General features: G+C 42.9%; 6 protein-coding genes across 6 annotated transcripts; 3 read left to right on the plus strand and 3 right to left on the minus strand.

The window, feature by feature from the left end:
* Positions 1 to 2,374: 2,374 nt before the first annotated feature.
* Positions 2,375 to 3,429, plus strand: BDB00DRAFT_723479 (Golgi SNAP receptor complex member 1; the record flags this gene model as incomplete). Its single annotated transcript, XM_053118212.1, has 5 exons — positions 2,375 to 2,551; positions 2,659 to 2,796; positions 2,871 to 3,028; positions 3,171 to 3,253; positions 3,317 to 3,429. Coding segments are annotated over 5 exons (669 nt in total), but the record flags the coding sequence as incomplete, so codon positions are not given.
* A 444-nt stretch (positions 3,430 to 3,873) lies between these two features.
* On the plus strand, positions 3,874 to 7,532 carry BDB00DRAFT_87552 (rab-GTPase-TBC domain-containing protein). Its single transcript, XM_053127365.1, has 4 exons — positions 3,874 to 4,701; positions 4,822 to 5,379; positions 5,468 to 5,502; positions 5,624 to 7,532. Exons 1-4 carry the CDS (start codon positions 4,300 to 4,302, stop codon positions 7,257 to 7,259), a joined length of 2,631 nt encoding a protein of 876 aa, XP_052974158.1. The 5' UTR covers positions 3,874 to 4,299; the 3' UTR covers positions 7,260 to 7,532.
* Positions 7,533 to 8,159: 627 nt separating this feature from the next.
* On the minus strand, positions 8,160 to 8,775 carry BDB00DRAFT_851271 (uncharacterized protein). The gene has a single exon (XM_053125495.1). The coding sequence runs from the start codon at positions 8,414 to 8,416 to the stop codon at positions 8,192 to 8,194; it is 225 nt and encodes a 74-aa protein (XP_052974159.1). The 5' UTR covers positions 8,417 to 8,775; the 3' UTR covers positions 8,160 to 8,191.
* A 599-nt stretch (positions 8,776 to 9,374) lies between these two features.
* BDB00DRAFT_851272 (uncharacterized protein) lies at positions 9,375 to 9,980 on the minus strand. The gene has a single exon (XM_053125496.1). The coding sequence runs from the start codon at positions 9,742 to 9,744 to the stop codon at positions 9,538 to 9,540; it is 207 nt and encodes a 68-aa protein (XP_052974160.1). The 5' UTR covers positions 9,745 to 9,980; the 3' UTR covers positions 9,375 to 9,537.
* A 902-nt stretch (positions 9,981 to 10,882) lies between these two features.
* BDB00DRAFT_878019 (heat shock 70 kDa protein) lies at positions 10,883 to 13,104 on the plus strand (the record flags this gene model as incomplete). Its single annotated transcript, XM_053127684.1, has 3 exons — positions 10,883 to 10,985; positions 11,142 to 12,328; positions 12,403 to 13,104. The coding sequence occupies 3 exons, from the start codon at positions 10,883 to 10,885 to the stop codon at positions 13,102 to 13,104; spliced, it is 1,992 nt and encodes a 663-aa protein (XP_052974161.1).
* A 1,871-nt stretch (positions 13,105 to 14,975) lies between these two features.
* Positions 14,976 to 15,881, minus strand: BDB00DRAFT_773604 (O-methyltransferase; the record flags this gene model as incomplete). Its single annotated transcript, XM_053120106.1, has 4 exons — positions 14,976 to 15,178; positions 15,295 to 15,384; positions 15,467 to 15,522; positions 15,634 to 15,881. 4 exons carry the CDS (start codon positions 15,879 to 15,881, stop codon positions 14,976 to 14,978), a joined length of 597 nt encoding a protein of 198 aa, XP_052974162.1.
* Between the last annotated feature and the right edge of the window lie 338 nt (positions 15,882 to 16,219).

The raw sequence follows: 16,219 nt of genomic DNA on the forward strand, positions 1-16,219 counted from the left end.
TGGAAAAGCGGCACCTACTCCGAGGCAAATGCACTGAAATGATAATAAATGGGAGAAAAATATGCTTGTATATACAAAGTGCATACAGAAAGCGGCTCCTGCATCGATAGTTAGAAACCCATGAAATTTGAACCTTCATCAAAAAGCCGATCAATTAGCAATCTTACAATAACGCTATTTACAGATCATCGTCAGTTTTTTACAGTATTTGCTTTCATTTGGTTTAGATGCATATACAGTATATCCCCGTTTAATTTCACTCTCAATAAGATAAACCCTCAGTTATTTCAACTTTTTTCTATACCCCGTTTTAAGCATATAACACTGCTTGAATCATCCTCGTTTGTGTCAACTCTCAGTATATAGTTTCAACACTTTATTGACTCCCTTTGAGGTTTAAATTAAACGGGGAACCACTAAAAAAACGCGCGAGCCAGTAACACGCAAAAAAAAAGACTGTCCCTTTCCTTAATGACCATCCAAGTTATAGGTAACTTTGAATATTATACGATATCCAGTATCACTACTTTTTTAGCACGTTCAAAATAGTAGTAATGTAACGCTGTTTGGTTTCTCATCTACAGTACAGTAGAGCATCCACTGACATCAGGTATATTAAAGGAGACAGAAGATCTGTCATTACTCTATTTTCTCTGGTAGCTAGAAGACTATTTTGACTTAACATATATTTATGACATGCTTCTTGAAAGAATAAAGTCAAATTTGTTTTATGTTTGATAATAAATATTTATTTACTATTGGTACGCTCGATATAATGATATACTGTATCTATTGGTTTTATTGCATATTGCAATAGCGTATTAGTGGTAAGTCCCAAGCTTAATTTGATTTGGAATCCAAAAATCCATCACTAAATCGAAATATTACTATACCGAAGAGAGCGGTCACTGGACAGCCTTTTTATATCGATTTGAATGCATAAAGATGTATGGTGAGCGGTTTCACAGGTCGAGTGAAGGCCGTTTCGATGCATAGTGGAAGACGTTGATACATGTAGTCAGCGTGTTCAAAGCGATGTCACTTCTCAGAATATGAAGGATCTGAAATGAGCTTCATATCGTGTTAATGACGGTTATCATCTTGAACGTTTCCTCGATGCGATACCCATTACTCAGAATCTCATACATTCACTGTAAAGTAAAGTTTCTGACCTGGAGGAGCCACACACCTCGGCGCGTCATAAACTTGAGAGAGTGATCTGAATTGGATAGAATGAACTGGTTGAAATGCCGCGTAGCATGTGTGTTCGTTATAACCGCGCGGCCGCAGTAATCATGTCGCTCTTGTATGTTTATGGTGGTGAGTGGGAAGAGGGTATCCAACCTCCCGTCTTAACGTGGTCCTTCTTCCATTCACGTTGGCTCTCAAAGCAACAAGTTTAAGTGTAAGTACAATATGGAAAGTGTGAAGTGTACTTTGAGGTTTTGCATGTGGATGTGATATACAGTCAACCCCCGTTAACGTCAACCCCGATAACGTCAACCCCCGATAGCGCCAACAGATTCGCTGGTAACCTTCCAAAGTTACTGTAAGCGTTTATTTTTCACATTATAGGCATTATACCCGCAAATTTATTTTTGAAGCATACTTCTTTCTCATGCTTTAACTAAAAGAAAGCAAAGACTTCCATTTATCTTTCGAGGTATCATACAGTCAGCGAGCTGAGACCTACTGAACAGAACGCTCAAAATCTCGCTCAGCAGCGACCACAGGGGGATCCTCTAGATGAAAGATAATACATACTATAGAGAATGCAGAAAGCAAGCGCCACACGGATGGTCCACTAAACAGAAAAAGAGAGTCTCAAGCGGATCAGTGAATGCTTGTCCGTCCACCAAGTATTTTATAAAAGCATAATAGCGTACTGATATATTACCAGATCATCTCCGTAAACGGTTCCTATCATGCGCTATAATGTATATGATACTGTAGCTAGCAGTATAACTTGCAGGATCTGCTACTTGATGCATCTGCTAAAAGACATTGTTTATGCGCATATTTACGAAAGTAAGTTTTAAACCTATACTCTGCTTGCATTTACGAAAGAAAGGACAGGAAGTAGCGAGAAGACTCTAGGAAGTAAGCATCTGACACGATCACCTTGAAAATTCAGTCGGAGAGAAACTTTATACGTAGCCAGGCCCAGTGGTTCATTCTTTTTTCTTGAGCCTTCCTTCGTATAATTATAATGAATCGAGCAACGATGTCAGCCGGAGGAGGAGGAGCGACAAGCACAGCATTACCCATGCCTTCTTCGCCTTCATTAACGCCACTTACTTCACAACAAGAACAAGACGATGATAACGATGGTGATTTGTCGGTACTGCCATCATCACAGACGTCTTCTCCTTTATCATGGGATCACTTACGACGCCAAGCACGACAAGTTGAAAACGAAATCGAACTCAAGTTGGCGTCTTTGTCCAAATTGGGGGCTACTGTAGCATCTCGATCAACTGGCCCTGGTGGCGATGCTTTACCCATGGGCAAACCAAGCCAAGAATTAGAAATCGAAGAGTTATTAAAAAAGGTACTTTATGGTTCTTTATTCTATCTGTGTGTGTGTAGGTACAACATGCAGAGGTATCCCTATATAGGCTGACAAAAAAGGCACCACGTGGGGATACGTTATCTTAGCTTAATTCGGTGATTGCATCGATGGGTGAGGTGTTGGAACGACCTAGCGCGACACCGACGAATCCATCCATGACACACATGTTGGAGCGGCATAAAGATATAATGTATGACTATAACAAGGAGTTTCGGAGAGTCAAGGTATTTCTTTAAGATACGTGCTTGTGTGGATGAGGAATGCAATGTATACCTAATTACTTGTGCGATTTGAAAAGACAAATATGAAGGCAGCACAGGACAAGGCGAGTTTGATGGATCAAGTACAGGATGAAATTAGGATGTATAATACGGCAAATGGGGACGGATCAGATTATTACCTATCAGAGCGTAACCGTATTGAGGGTACACATCGTATGACAGATATGATTCTAGAGTAAGCCTTTTTCTTATATTGTCTTGATTATTGTCGTGCTGCTGTTGTTGGGGTTTAGTGAGTGTGTGGGGGGTATGGTACTGTGATTCCATACCTTTTGTGTAATTCTTATATATGATTGCTTAATTATATACTTTATTAGACAAGCCTATGCGACACGGCAAGATGTTTCTCGACAGGGTCGAATGCTACAAAATGTGAATAGTCGAGTTAGTGGAGTGATTGGTAAGTTTAAAGATGACGGTAGTAGTATTAGTTAGCGGTTACTGAATTTCAACCAAAAAAAAGGACGTATACCGGGAATCAACAACCTAATCAGCCGCATCAACACGAGGAGAAAGCGAGACACATTGATCATGGCCGGCGTTATATCTACTTGTATCATTCTTATTTTACTTTACTGGTTGCATACGTGAAAAAGCAGCATATATATCTCTAAGCTAATAATAATAATAATAATCATATTCCCTTCTTCTCCAAAGTTACCTTGAGGTCTGGTCAAAAGTGTTATAATGATAAAGTAACAATGCAATACAGTTGATCGACTGAATTCGAAAGACAACGAGAAGGAGAGCAAGACCTAACTCAATCGAGAGAGAAAGGAGCACATACAAACTATAACATGAACACAAAAAGAAACAAGTTTCAATTGACAGACGATCATCTTCTCTCGAAACCTAACAGGAAATCCCCCCCTGGCTACTTTATGTGACCCGCTATGTAGCCTCCTCACGAAAAGGTGTGTGTATCTGGTTTTGACATCAGCAGGAGCAAGAGCTAAGAAGACCAAGAAAAAGAAGCGTGGGTGTAGTGTGGGTATCGAACAGCAATAAGCTCCTACAGTTCCACGACATCCGCACCCAAAGTCTTTATTGTCGTCTGCAGCGCATGTAATTCGGGGGAGCGAGGACTAAAAGGGAGAGCCGAGAGGATAGAGGGAGAAGCTTGGGGGAGGGATGAGTCAAGTAAGAAAAGAGCTGTTAGTAGAGTCAGTTAGTAGAGACAGGCCAGACGGACAAAGAGAGAGAGAGAGATCGAGCCAGAGAGGAGAAAGAAAAAAAAAACGATGTTACGCAGAACAAAATAAAGGCGATGACCTTATTTGGATTCATGACATTCGATTCCTTTTATAAAGTACGCCAGTACTAGAATATATCCATGCGCACGCATTACACAGCAGAGCAACACAACAACCAACGACAACACTCACCTCTTTTTTTTTCTTTTTCTTTTTCCTCTTCTTCTTCTCTTTCTCTCTCTCTCTTCCGTATATGAGCTCTCTTTCTGTCCGAGAGAAGAGAGTAACCACGATGCCACCACCTAACGATACACCGCAGCAACCCACTTCGCCGTCGAAACTGGTCCACGCTTTACACAAAAGTGAGCAGCAGGCAGCAACAACCGCTGTCCAGCAGCAACACAAACAAAAGTACAATACGATTGCTTCGTCCAAGAGCACACCCTTCCAGCCCCATAGACGAATTCGTACAACCAGTTTCGGCATAGGTCCTACGCCTACTCGAGCTCCCAGCATGACGCTTCATCATCGTCGTCGCACCGCGTCGGGCGCAGGTCACTTGGACAGCAATGCCAATAACAACAGCAGCAATAATAAACCTGATGTCCAATTGCTGCCTCGTTTGGAAGAAGAAAATGCCAATTTGCCTCCTCAGGTACCGTAGTCCCATTCGAGCCTTTCCTCTCCTTGTCTGAAAAAAAAATTCTTTTGTATTGTCCTAGAAAGATTACAAAGGAACTGACACACCGAATCACGAAAATAATATAATTTTTAGGACTCGATTGATTTTATCCTAGCTCAAATCGAGCGACAAAATGCACTTCTCGATGAAGATCCCAAATCGGTATGCATTCAGTCTAATGAGTTAAAAGCTCATCTGTCGACGATGCAGACCCTTGTAGCCGAGCAGCAGCAGCAAACGGTCGATAGTGGCAACAACGACAAACAAGAAGACGACATTGATTGGGAGTTTTGGACTGCCCTCACCGAAGATTTTGGTGCGGTCGCGCTCAAATTACCCCACCTATTGTCCGCCAAATTGAAAGCGGGTATTCCAGAGAAGGTGCGAGGCGTGATCTGGCAAGCCATGACACAAAGTGCCTCATTGAACCTGGAGACGCTGTACGGCCAGTTGGTGGTCGAGCATTCGCCGTACGAGCGTATCATTGCTCGTGATCTGGCTCGCACTTTTCCCAATGTCGATATGTTCAAGCAAGAGGGTGGTGACGGCCAACAAGCCCTTGAACGAGTCTTGAAAGCATATTCGCTCTATGACGCTCATGTCGGTTACTGCCAGGGCCTGGCATTTCTGGTCGGTCCTCTGCTCATGAATGTAAGGCATTTCTGTTTGCAACTAAAGAGAGAACCACGCATAGAGACTGATCTGTGTGCTAACGATGCATTCCACAACGGATGAATAGATGCCAGAACAGCAAGCGTTTTGTGTCTTTGTCAGGTTAGTCGCTTTACCTGAGCTTTATATTAATTTTGGAGCTGGGACCTTTTGTATAACGAGATGCGTACTAACCCGCTATTGAATCTGGGGCAATTGAATGAAAATCACTTTAAATATTCAGACTTATGGAGACATACGAAATGCGAACCATGTTCACCCTCAACATGGAAGGCCTGCAGTTGCGCCTATACCAGTTTACCAGCCTGTTGTCGCAAATCCTGCCGGAACTTTCAGATCACCTTGCCGAACATGCCGTGCATCCGCCCATGTACGCCTCACAATGGTTCTTAACCCTGTTCGCCTATGCCTTCCCTATTCCTTTAGTGATGCGTATCTACGATATCATCTTTGCTGAAGGCGCAGCCGAAACCATTATGCGCGTTGCCATTGCCATGCTGAAGCACGCACAAGAGGAACTATTGGAGATGACCGAGTTCGAAGACATGCTGGACCACGTTACATCTAAGCTGCATCTGGCGTACGAGGACGATGCAGGCCTTATGATCAATGATGCCATGGAGTTGAGCGGTCTGATTACTCGTGAAAAAATGGATCATTTGGCCGACTCGTATGTTCGTGAATTGGAACAAGAAAAGAAGCAGACGGAACAAGTCTTGGCCGTCCGATTCAACTTTTGGTCTAAGCAAGATAATAACAACAACAAGAAAAAGAAGCGCGAGTCGAGTGGATGGTTGAGCAAGCGATCATCAACGTCTAGCAGCGATGAAGCATCTGAAAAGCAGCCCAGTACACCAACATCTATGACAGCACCATCGATGGCATCTACATCATCTTCACAACAACAACCGCCCCAGCAGGATGTCGCTACCCTTCATCAGCAGATCGAGGACTTGTTGCTTGCCTTGTCTCAAAGTCAAAAAGACCACATTCAATTAAAGCAAGAGTTAGGCCAGGTTCGCATGGACAAGATGGATGTTGAAGCCGAGCGCGACGCATTGAAAATGACCATGCTGGACATGCGGCCCGATGAACCAGCGGCCCAACAGCAACGACAAAACATTCGCAACATGAAGAGCGAGCTCCAACAAGCACAGGCTTCAAACTTTGAGCTACAACAACAAAACGAAGAATTGCGACACCAGAATGAAATGGCCAAGCAAGCCCAAGAAGGCTTGATTGAAAAGCTCGTCAATATGAAGAACAAGATGGAACAACTTGAAGTTGATCATATCAAGGTGACCAAGGAACGCGACGCATTGCAGAGCAATCAGCGGCCGTTGGAGCAGAAATTAAAAGACGCTGAAAAGACGGCGCATGAACTCCAGTTTGAAAAGCTGCGATTGCTTGACGATCTCGAGACGGTCAAGGAACAACGGGATCAAGTAATTACACCACCAGCTACACCTAGACCTAGTATGAATAACAACAATAACAGAAAAGCACCTCGAGTACGACCTCAATCCGTATTCGTTACCAAGGACAACAGCGTGGCAGCGGAATCGAGATGTCTGGAATTGGAGCAATTGTTGGCTGATGCCAAGTTGCAGATTGCCGAACTGGAAACCTTTGGCCCCACATCATCAATTTCCTCCGGCAGCAGCAAGAAGAATAAGCGAAGGAGCTTTGATCCGATTGCATTGAGTCGTGCTGCTTCGGCTTCTTCTGCCAACAATTACAGTAGCAACATCTTGCCTAAACGTTCGAGCTTCTACGGTCGTTTATGGAGCTCGGTAACGACAACGTCGTCCCCAGCAGCACAACAGCAACAAGACACACCACCTACCAGCCCCATCTAACCGTCAACCGCTTACAAACAATAACAAAAAAATGACGTCATACATGCGTTACGTTTAACTTTCTTATCAACATTGTCTCGCCAACCCTTTTCTAACTCTCATCAACAACAGCAATTAGATAAACAACACAACAAACAAACAAACAAACAAACAAAATAATCATCATCACAGTCATCATCATTATCGCCATACAAACACGCAAACAACAACACACATTCTTACTGCCAACATTGTTTATTCGTACTACTTGCTTTTCTTCTTAAAACATACCACTCATTTCTTCTATATTACCCCACCCCTATAAAAATTACTCCTTTATATACCGTCTGGAACTTATATGCCCACCCATTCATTTTATTATATCCCTGATTCCCTCTATACGTAATGTATGTATGCCGTTCATATTTTTTATTATTATTTAAGCCTGTTTATAGTATATATTATAGTTATTTTTGTTTAATATATAATATATACTAATTATATATATATACATTTATATTTATATACGTTTTTACAAGAAACGAATACAAACAAATATCAGAGTATTACAGCTCACCGACATTTTCATTATTATTTATAATTGCTGGTCCGTAAAGTATGATATGTATGTAGAAATGCACGCTCGTAGGCGCTATGTAGATGTCGGATACAGTAACTGGTGTGCATTTCACCAACCAGACATACAGCAGCCGCATCGCACCTGTCAACATGATGACACATGATGATTTTGATTAGTTTGGAGGAAGGTATCCGACAAACCAAGCTGAAACCCGGGGATGAACTGTTGCGACCCAAGAATACCGCAAGGCGGCTCTGACAGGAACCACCCCGGATGTTGGGGAACTTAGATTAAACTATTGATGCTGTCCGTGCACAGCCTTCTTCAGGCTGGAATGTCTTTTCAAAACCATCGTTATCAGCATGTCAACAGTTTAGTAATCCAGCCGTAGAGTCCTTTCAGCAATCACATGGTTTATCAGCAAGCGTTTGAAGATTTCGATTATACTTTTTGTGTGTACATACCTGAACCGACTTTCAGGCTTTTTCTGTCTACTTTGATTTGATAACTGTCCCAAAGTGTTGGATGCGCCGCAAACCTCTGGAAACAAGATAGCAAAAAAAAAAATAAGTACAGGGGAGGACACACCCCATCGCATCGACTAAATGGACTTTCCTTTTCTGCTTTTGTAGATGATCAACAGCCAGTTCAAAGAAGGCAAGGGCAATATCATAGAAGCGGCTTCAATGGCGATTGTGGGACCGATGAAGACAAAGGAAATCTGTTAGGCAGTCCTGATAATAACCGCTGATAACACAAAAAAAACTACACTGTCTACTGTGGAGGCGATGATGGGGTGCATACAATTTTTGCTGCTGATAGTGGAATTTTACTTAAAAAAACCAACTGCTGCCATGGTATACTTTGTCTTAGTATACTATAACTCTTCAGTTTTTAGTGAAAGATAAGCGGCTTTAGCATAACTGCAAAACTTCTTGAAACGAGTCAGCAGTTAATCCAGAGCTACAATGACAGATAAGAAACAAAGTCAATGCCTGATGATTATACCGTGTATGTATGCTTTTGGCGGCTTGTTTCTTAAATGTGCTCAATGTTCATTGCATTTTTTCTCTCGAAACGCGCCTAACCATGTGTGTATGAACTAGGTCCGATAATCGATCGCTCAATCGATTACAGTTCTCTGAATTATCAGCAAGGAATCCATCATGTGAAGCATCAATATGGCACATGTAAGAGCATCTTTCGCGTTCGTTGAGCTCTTGTAGTTTAATTTATAGCGCGAGAGGACATTCTAGACGCGCGGGTAAGTTACGATCTCATCAATTTATAATTGGAGCTCTCAACATTCTAGATGGTTTTGCGTACTAAGGCATGGTCAGCTAACAACATGAGCGACATAGAGAAATACAAAGCTACAAAGCTACTTAACTCAAGTATATGCTTACCAATCAAAAGAATCAAGGGTCAGTAAAAGTGATTGCAGGCATCTCTTAGATATAGATCCGCTCAGTTGGGAGCTGGATCAAGACACAATATACCAAAGTTACCTAAAACTGTCTTTATTTCAGTTTTAGTCTTCGAGCATGTATGTATCTCTAAGTGAATGACATCTATGCTTATATACCGATCCTATTTAAAATAAGTCAGCATCTTTTGCAAGGGATATTTGAAAAAGAATTCTAATAGGGTCGATTATGGTTGAAGATAAATTTTGATCAGATTTTATTCTTACATGGAAACCAGGGCAAAGAGATGAAATTAGAGTGGATGACTTTGGTTCAAGTTGGAAGTAACGTATATCCTGATGTTCGTGGTATTCTGGTACAGCGAGCGTAGGCTTATCTTCTTTATGTTTCTGAAAATGTTAGGGGAAAAATGCATTTGCAAGGCGAAGCAAATTATGTTGTGACACAACTGAGCATAAAAAGCTGATGACCGAGCATCAGCAGTCTGCTTTAAAATCATTATTGTCTCTAAGCGAAAGAGCTTTGATCCAGTTGCGTTGAGCCGTGCTGCTTCTTCTGTCGACGATGATCAAAAACACTTTATCTATAAGTTCGAGCTTCTACGCTCGTTTATGGAGCTCAGTAAAGACATCACGTTCTCCAGCAGCGGACTAGCAACAAGCCATGCTACCACATGCCAGTTTCATTTAACCATTAATCACTCACGGTAACAAAAACGGTAACACTAACAATGACAATACAATAAAAAATTTGATGTTATACACGCGTTTGGTTTAACTTCCCTGTTCAGCAACATTGTTCCGCAGAGACTTTTATTACTCTCATTCACACAAACTACTAATACAATCTGCGATAGCGACAGCAGCGCACACACGTTATCGTTAGTGATGCCAATTTAAAGTGTGGTGATGAGCTGTAATCAATGAATGCTAGGACTTTATGTAGGTGTTGGGTAGTTGATATGTATACAACGTCTCAATCACGAAGCAGCCGCAATGTGCTGCATGATGTTTGAATGGGTGGGAAGAACACACTCGCCAGATTACATTGGAAACCCGGGAATGAGCTAGAAAATCCATTTTACTCCGCTCTGAATCAAGTTCCCCGTATATTGCGCATGTGTTATCGTCAATGGCTAGCTAAGCGGTCAGATTATTTACGGCGAGAACGTACATGTTTGTTGTGCTTCCACGCTTTTTGTCACCATTAGTCGGTGAAAGATCTCGGAAGCTCGAGCTCGCCCTGGAGGAGGAGAACCCAGGTTGGATAAGTTTCACAAATACAGTATATCATCGAGGCATCGCTGTGGATAATCGGTGTGGTACATTATATAAAAGTTTGGTGTGTAATGCTATAACGCCACGTATATTCGCTTTAATCAAGCAAGCAAGCGCCGGCCACGTATACAATCTAGCCCGAAAGTGAGAGAAAGGAGGCTGCTGTCAAAAGTCAATCTGCCACGTAGCACATGTGAATTTCGCAAACCGCGTCCAATCACAATTTGCAACATGGCTCGCCATGTAAATGGTCGGTTTGAACTATATAAACGGAACGAGAATCCATAAACTCACCTCTCCACCCATCTTTTCCTTTTCTCTTTCTCTCTTTTTTCTGTACATATTTACATATACGCAATCATGCATCGAAAGGCCACCTTATTGGCCCTTCTTGCCATCGTATGTGCCTTGTTTGTTGGCACAAAGACTGTTTTCGCAGACGACAAAGAAGCATATGGAACTGGTAAGTTTGTCAGACGACGCGTAATCGACAAAAGACGCTGGAGTGTAGAAGATCCTCAGTTGGAAAAAAGGAGCAGAGAGAGAGGCAGACACGCACCACATCGTTCTAACTTGGACTAATATAAAAACATTATTACAACCATCACATATTATATAGTGATTGGTATTGATCTGGGTACTACCTACTCTTGTGTTGGTGTCCAAAAGAACGGACGCGTTGAAATTATCGCCAACGACCAAGGTCACCGTATCACCCCCTCGTACGTTGCATTCACTGATGACGAACGTCTGATTGGTGATGCTGCCAAGAACCAATATGCCGCCAATCCCACACGTACTGTCTTTGATGCCAAGCGTCTGATTGGCCGCCGTTACAATGACAAGGATGTCCAGAACGACGTGAAGCATTTCCCCTTCAAATTGGTCAACAAGAATGGTGCTCCCAACATCAAGGTTGCAGTCAAGAATGACGACAAGGTCTTCACACCTGAAGAAATCTCTGGCATGGTTTTGACCAAGATGAAGGAGACTGCTGAAGCCTATTTGGGCAAGCCCGTCACCCACGCCGTTGTCACAGTTCCTGCCTACTTCAATGACGCTCAGCGCCAGGCAACCAAGGACGCTGGTACGATTGCTGGTTTGAATATTTTGCGTATCATCAACGAACCCACGGCCGCTGCAATTGCATATGGCTTGGACAAGACTGGCGGTGAAAAGAATGTGTTGGTTTACGATTTGGGCGGTGGTACCTTTGATGTCTCGCTCTTGTCGATTGATGACGGTATCTTCGAAGTCCTTGCTACTGCTGGTGACACTCACTTGGGTGGTGAAGATTTCGATTCGCGTGTCATGGACCACTTCATCAAGGTCTGGAAGAAGAAGTACAGCGAGGATATCACCAAGGACTTGAAGACCATGGGCAAGCTCAAGCGTGAAGTCGAAAAGGCAAAGCGTGCTTTGTCCTCTCAGATGTCCGTCCGTATTGAAGTCGAATCGTTCCACAAGGGCAGAGACTTCTCCGAAACTTTGACCCGTGCCAAGTTCGAAGAATTGAACAACGATTTGTTCCGCAAGACTTTGAAGCCTGTTGAACAGGTCCTCAAGGATGCCGGTTTCACCAAGGATCAGGTCGACGATATTGTCTTGGTCGGTGGTTCCACTCGTATCCCCAAGGTCCAGAAGCTTCTCGAAGATTACTTTAACGGCAAGAAGCCTTCCAAGGGCATCAACCCTGACGAGGCCGTCGCTTATGGTGCTGCTGTTCAAGGCGGTATCCTTTCTGGCGAAGAAGGTTCCGACAAGGTTCTCCTTTTGGATGTTAACCCATTGACTCTTGGTATCGAGGTAATTGTCTGTTTCACTATGCTACTAAGAGAAGCAATGAAGAGTGAGAAGCTAACAAAAAAATCTCATTATAGACTACCGGTGGTGTCATGACCAAGCTCATTCCCCGTAACACTGTCATTCCCACCAAGAAATCGCAGATCTTCTCTACTGCCGCCGACAACCAGCCCACTGTGTTGATCCAGGTGTTTGAAGGTGAACGTGCCATGACTAAGGACAACAACAAGCTTGGCAAGTTCGAGTTAAACGGTATTGCCCCTGCACCCCGCGGTGTTCCCCAGATTGAAGTTTCATTCGAAGTCGATGCCAACGGTATCTTGAAGGTCAGCGCTGCTGACAAGGCCTCTGGCAAGTCTGAATCTATCACCATCACCAACGACAAGGGTCGTCTTTCCCAAGAAGAAATCGACCGCATGGTCCGTGAAGCCGAGGAATTCGCAGAGGAGGACAAGCAGGTCCGTGAACGTACCGAGTCCAAGAACCAGCTCGAGAACTACGTCTACACTCTCAAGTCTCAGTTGAGCGACGATTCTGGTGCTTTCAGCAAGATCGATGACGATGACCGTGATGCCCTTGAAGACGCCATCCGTGAAAAGATGGATTGGTTGGATGAGAACCAGTCGGCTGAAAAGGAGGACTTTGACGAGAAGCGTGAAGAGCTCGAGTCCGTGGTCAACCCTATTACAGCCAAGCTTTACGCTGATGGTGGCGCTCCTGGCGGTGCCGGTTATGATGCTGAAGAGGATGAGCCTCTTTATGGTCACGATGAGTTGTAAATATAGTCTCCTTTCCTCCCTCCCTCTTTTCCTTTCTCTTTCTGAGGTAAACGTCAACATCCCATTTATACTATATTCCACGCAAAACACACCTCCCACATTCACTTTTTTCGCTTTGAAGGAATCATAAATAAAATAGTAATAGAACAAAAGAGATAATAAGTGAGACCGTGTGTGGGTTTGTCAGTAATACCGATCTATGACAGCTGCGTTTTATACAGTAAATTACTCTTTTCCTCTATTTTCTACTCACGGTAAAGAACGATCCTCAAGTGCCGTGAAGTTTAACGACGGATTACACACATTTATCTTGCAATTGAAAAATCGCTTTTGGGATGGCTACAAGCGCAGTCTTCAATAGGCACTTTGGGACGCCAACTCTTCAGGGAGTTTTCTAAGTGCCTATCTCGGTCTCCATAGCAACTGTATGATATTGTCTTTTCTAATGGTGTAACAGTGCGTTACGTGCTGGTATTATGTTATATTTTTAAAAAATCCTTTGTCTTCTGTCGTACCCTCTAGTTCTGTAGCTCTGCAAGGTATCAATGTTATTAATCAAACAAGAAAATTTGATTCGTATAATTATGACGACAACGAGGTAGACCCTTTTTTTGACAGACAGTAAGTCCCATGCCTCAGGGGTAATCCTGTCCCTTTCAATACGCCGTTCACTATCGCGACTAAGGCGGAGTGGCCTTTTTTATAGCGCTATCGAGTAATCAGTAAGGAGTGACACTTGAAAGACTCGAGTAGTGCTATTGATTCAACTAAACTCTCTGGGGGTCTGTCCCTACGCGGGGCTTGAGTCTATTCTACCCATCATTCCAAGAGAACTCACCTGGTTGCGCCAGAGATAGTTCAGGTGGATGAGCACGGTAGACCAACAAAGTCAATATCCTTCCCTATTTGGAGCTCAAAAGATCGAAAGATTTAGTTCGACTTTAGACATGTAATTTTGTAACTTTGGGAAAGTAAAGCTATGTTTTCCGCCGCAGAGAGAGTTAACACACAGAGGATAACGCACGTCCGAAAACCTTGTCAAGATCGAAAGGTGTCTATATCGGGGTTGACGTTAACGGGGGTTGACTGTATCGACACATCGATTATATCTTCATAGCTGTGGCAATCAGCATAGTTTGCGTGCGTTTCGGGATAATCGTATGATTCGGAGCTTACGTCCGGAGAGGCCAAAGTATTGTTTTACTCAATAATATCATATATAGATATGAAGAGCATTAGTCTGTTAAGAGCACTTTTTGTGTGGTATGGCGCCATTTTGTTGCGTGAGGTGCACCTACTGATAGCTAAAAGTATCCGTACTTTAATCGATCAAAGTGTTATGACCTATATGAGCAATGTTGACAAAGAACTTGCCTTTATTTAACAAGTTGGACGAATGGTATATGCAAGTACGTTTATTGAGAATACACACAGGATCGCGTTGGTTGCTCTTTCCACAAGTCGTTATACCAATGTACTTCTTTGTAGAATGACATGAAAGTTGTTGATACGGCTTTTAATCAAAGTCTGTTGATACTACACGGTTTCTCTGTATTTTAATTCATCGCATCGGTAAAGATAGCGAGAAGTTCGTTAATCAAGCTAGTTGCATCCTAGGATTGGAGTGCTCATGTGGCGTTCTGTGATACATACAGTAACCTGCTGATGTGCCGCTCATGAGTTGTGAAGATCCACAAAGTGCCGTGTGCTACTACGCAATGTTCCACTGCTGCGCCTTACTGGGCTAATTATTCTCTCTCGACAGTCAGAAGAAAGCCCCGTTTCACATATTCCATGTAATCGTTAGTACACTGAGTAAATATGATATATTTTATAATTGTATGTTACTAATACTGCTAGATAGCTAATCATCATGCCTTGGTGATCAAGGAGAACCCATCGAAACAGGGCAAAACCGTTACTCTTACGCGTGGATCTTCCAGGACGTGCTTGTTAAATGCAACACCAGCTCTGCTCCATTTCTCCACCTCTTCAGCATTCATTAAAGCTGTACTTTTTATAGGCCTCAACTCCTCATATCCGGCGAATCGATGTACATGACCGTGGAAAAGAACTAATTGGCGCACGAGGATATTCTCTGTAAGTTCTCCTTTCATACAGGCACGTGCATAACCAAATCAACATTTGTTGTGGCCCCTTACTGTTAGTACAATCTAGCCTATTACGTACCATCGTCGACAATGATTACCCCGCGGTCGGATAACAGATCGTTGTCCATAATAAAATCATAATAAGAAGTGTATCCTGTCTTATCCGCATCTAATTCAGAAAAGAAAACGATCAGTTTCGTATACAACGCTTCTTCCTTCGTAAACAAAGATAGCTTATAAGCTTTATTTACCGATAGAAATCATATCGAACTGACGCTGTGGATCTTCCTTTACGAGTGCTTCGAGACTGTTGATTTGGTTTTGATCCACACCCCACGAAATTGTTGGTAAGCATAGAAATGCAATGACACACGACGGTTACAATATGTACCGTAAAATATAATCTTTCTCTTTTTACCTTTCCATAGCAGCACCAAGCCGAAAGTCTACTCGGTCTTCCAGCTTTAGTACCTTTATGTACTTACGAGCAACATCCAATGCCTTTGCGTCAATATCGAGCGTGATCAGCTTGCCGTTCTCTGGAAGAGCGGTCGCTATGGCAATCGCAGTAGCACCAGTAAACGTTCCAATCTCCAGGATATTCTGAGAGTTTAAGAGCTTCACCAAATGAAAAAGTAATTTGCGCTGCGTTTCGGGTACCATCATAATGCACGAGTGGGGAAATTCACGTAGGGTTTCTTGAGACACATGGTGTAAAGCGCTTGCTACAGCTGGAGGATAAGCTGTGCTTGAATCGCTGGCGTATTGCTCTTCGTAAGGACGTAAGCGCTTGTCATCATTCAAACTCTGGTATTCGTCGTAGCCCTGGTCAAAGTCCCTGTAGTTGAACGATGATGTTCCTGTCATATTAGCTGCCAAAGGGAGGAGGAAATTATGAAAAGAATGTAAGCAATAGCCAAAACTTTTAAACCCCTCCTTAAATTGCTTGTAGCGTAGGAAGTTGAATTAAATCACTTGAGTTCGAATAGTTCAAATGCATATGG

Source organism: Zychaea mexicana, assembly GCF_025766255.1.
Source record: "Zychaea mexicana strain RSA 1403 chromosome Unknown BDB00scaffold_123, whole genome shotgun sequence".
NCBI lineage: Eukaryota > Fungi > Mucoromycota > Mucoromycetes > Mucorales > Lichtheimiaceae > Zychaea > Zychaea mexicana.

What these genes read in the sequence shown, in the direction of transcription:
- BDB00DRAFT_87552 (XM_053127365.1), top strand. Translation starts at nt 4,300, where the DNA reads ATGAGCTCTCTTTCTGTCCGAGAGAAGAGAGTAACCACGATGCCACCA. An exon ending in ATGCCAATTTGCCTCCTCAG is followed by an intron (nt 4,702 to 4,821) that starts GTACCGTAGTCC and finishes TATAATTTTTAG; the next exon opens with GACTCGATTGATTTTATCCT. An exon ending in GCGTTTTGTGTCTTTGTCAG is followed by an intron (nt 5,503 to 5,623) that starts GTTAGTCGCTTT and finishes TTAAATATTCAG; the next exon opens with ACTTATGGAGACATACGAAA.
- BDB00DRAFT_851271 (XM_053125495.1), bottom strand. Translation starts at nt 8,416, where the DNA reads ATGCGATGGGGTGTGTCCTCCCCTGTACTTATTTTTTTTTTTGCTATC.
- BDB00DRAFT_851272 (XM_053125496.1), bottom strand. Translation starts at nt 9,744, where the DNA reads ATGATTTTAAAGCAGACTGCTGATGCTCGGTCATCAGCTTTTTATGCT.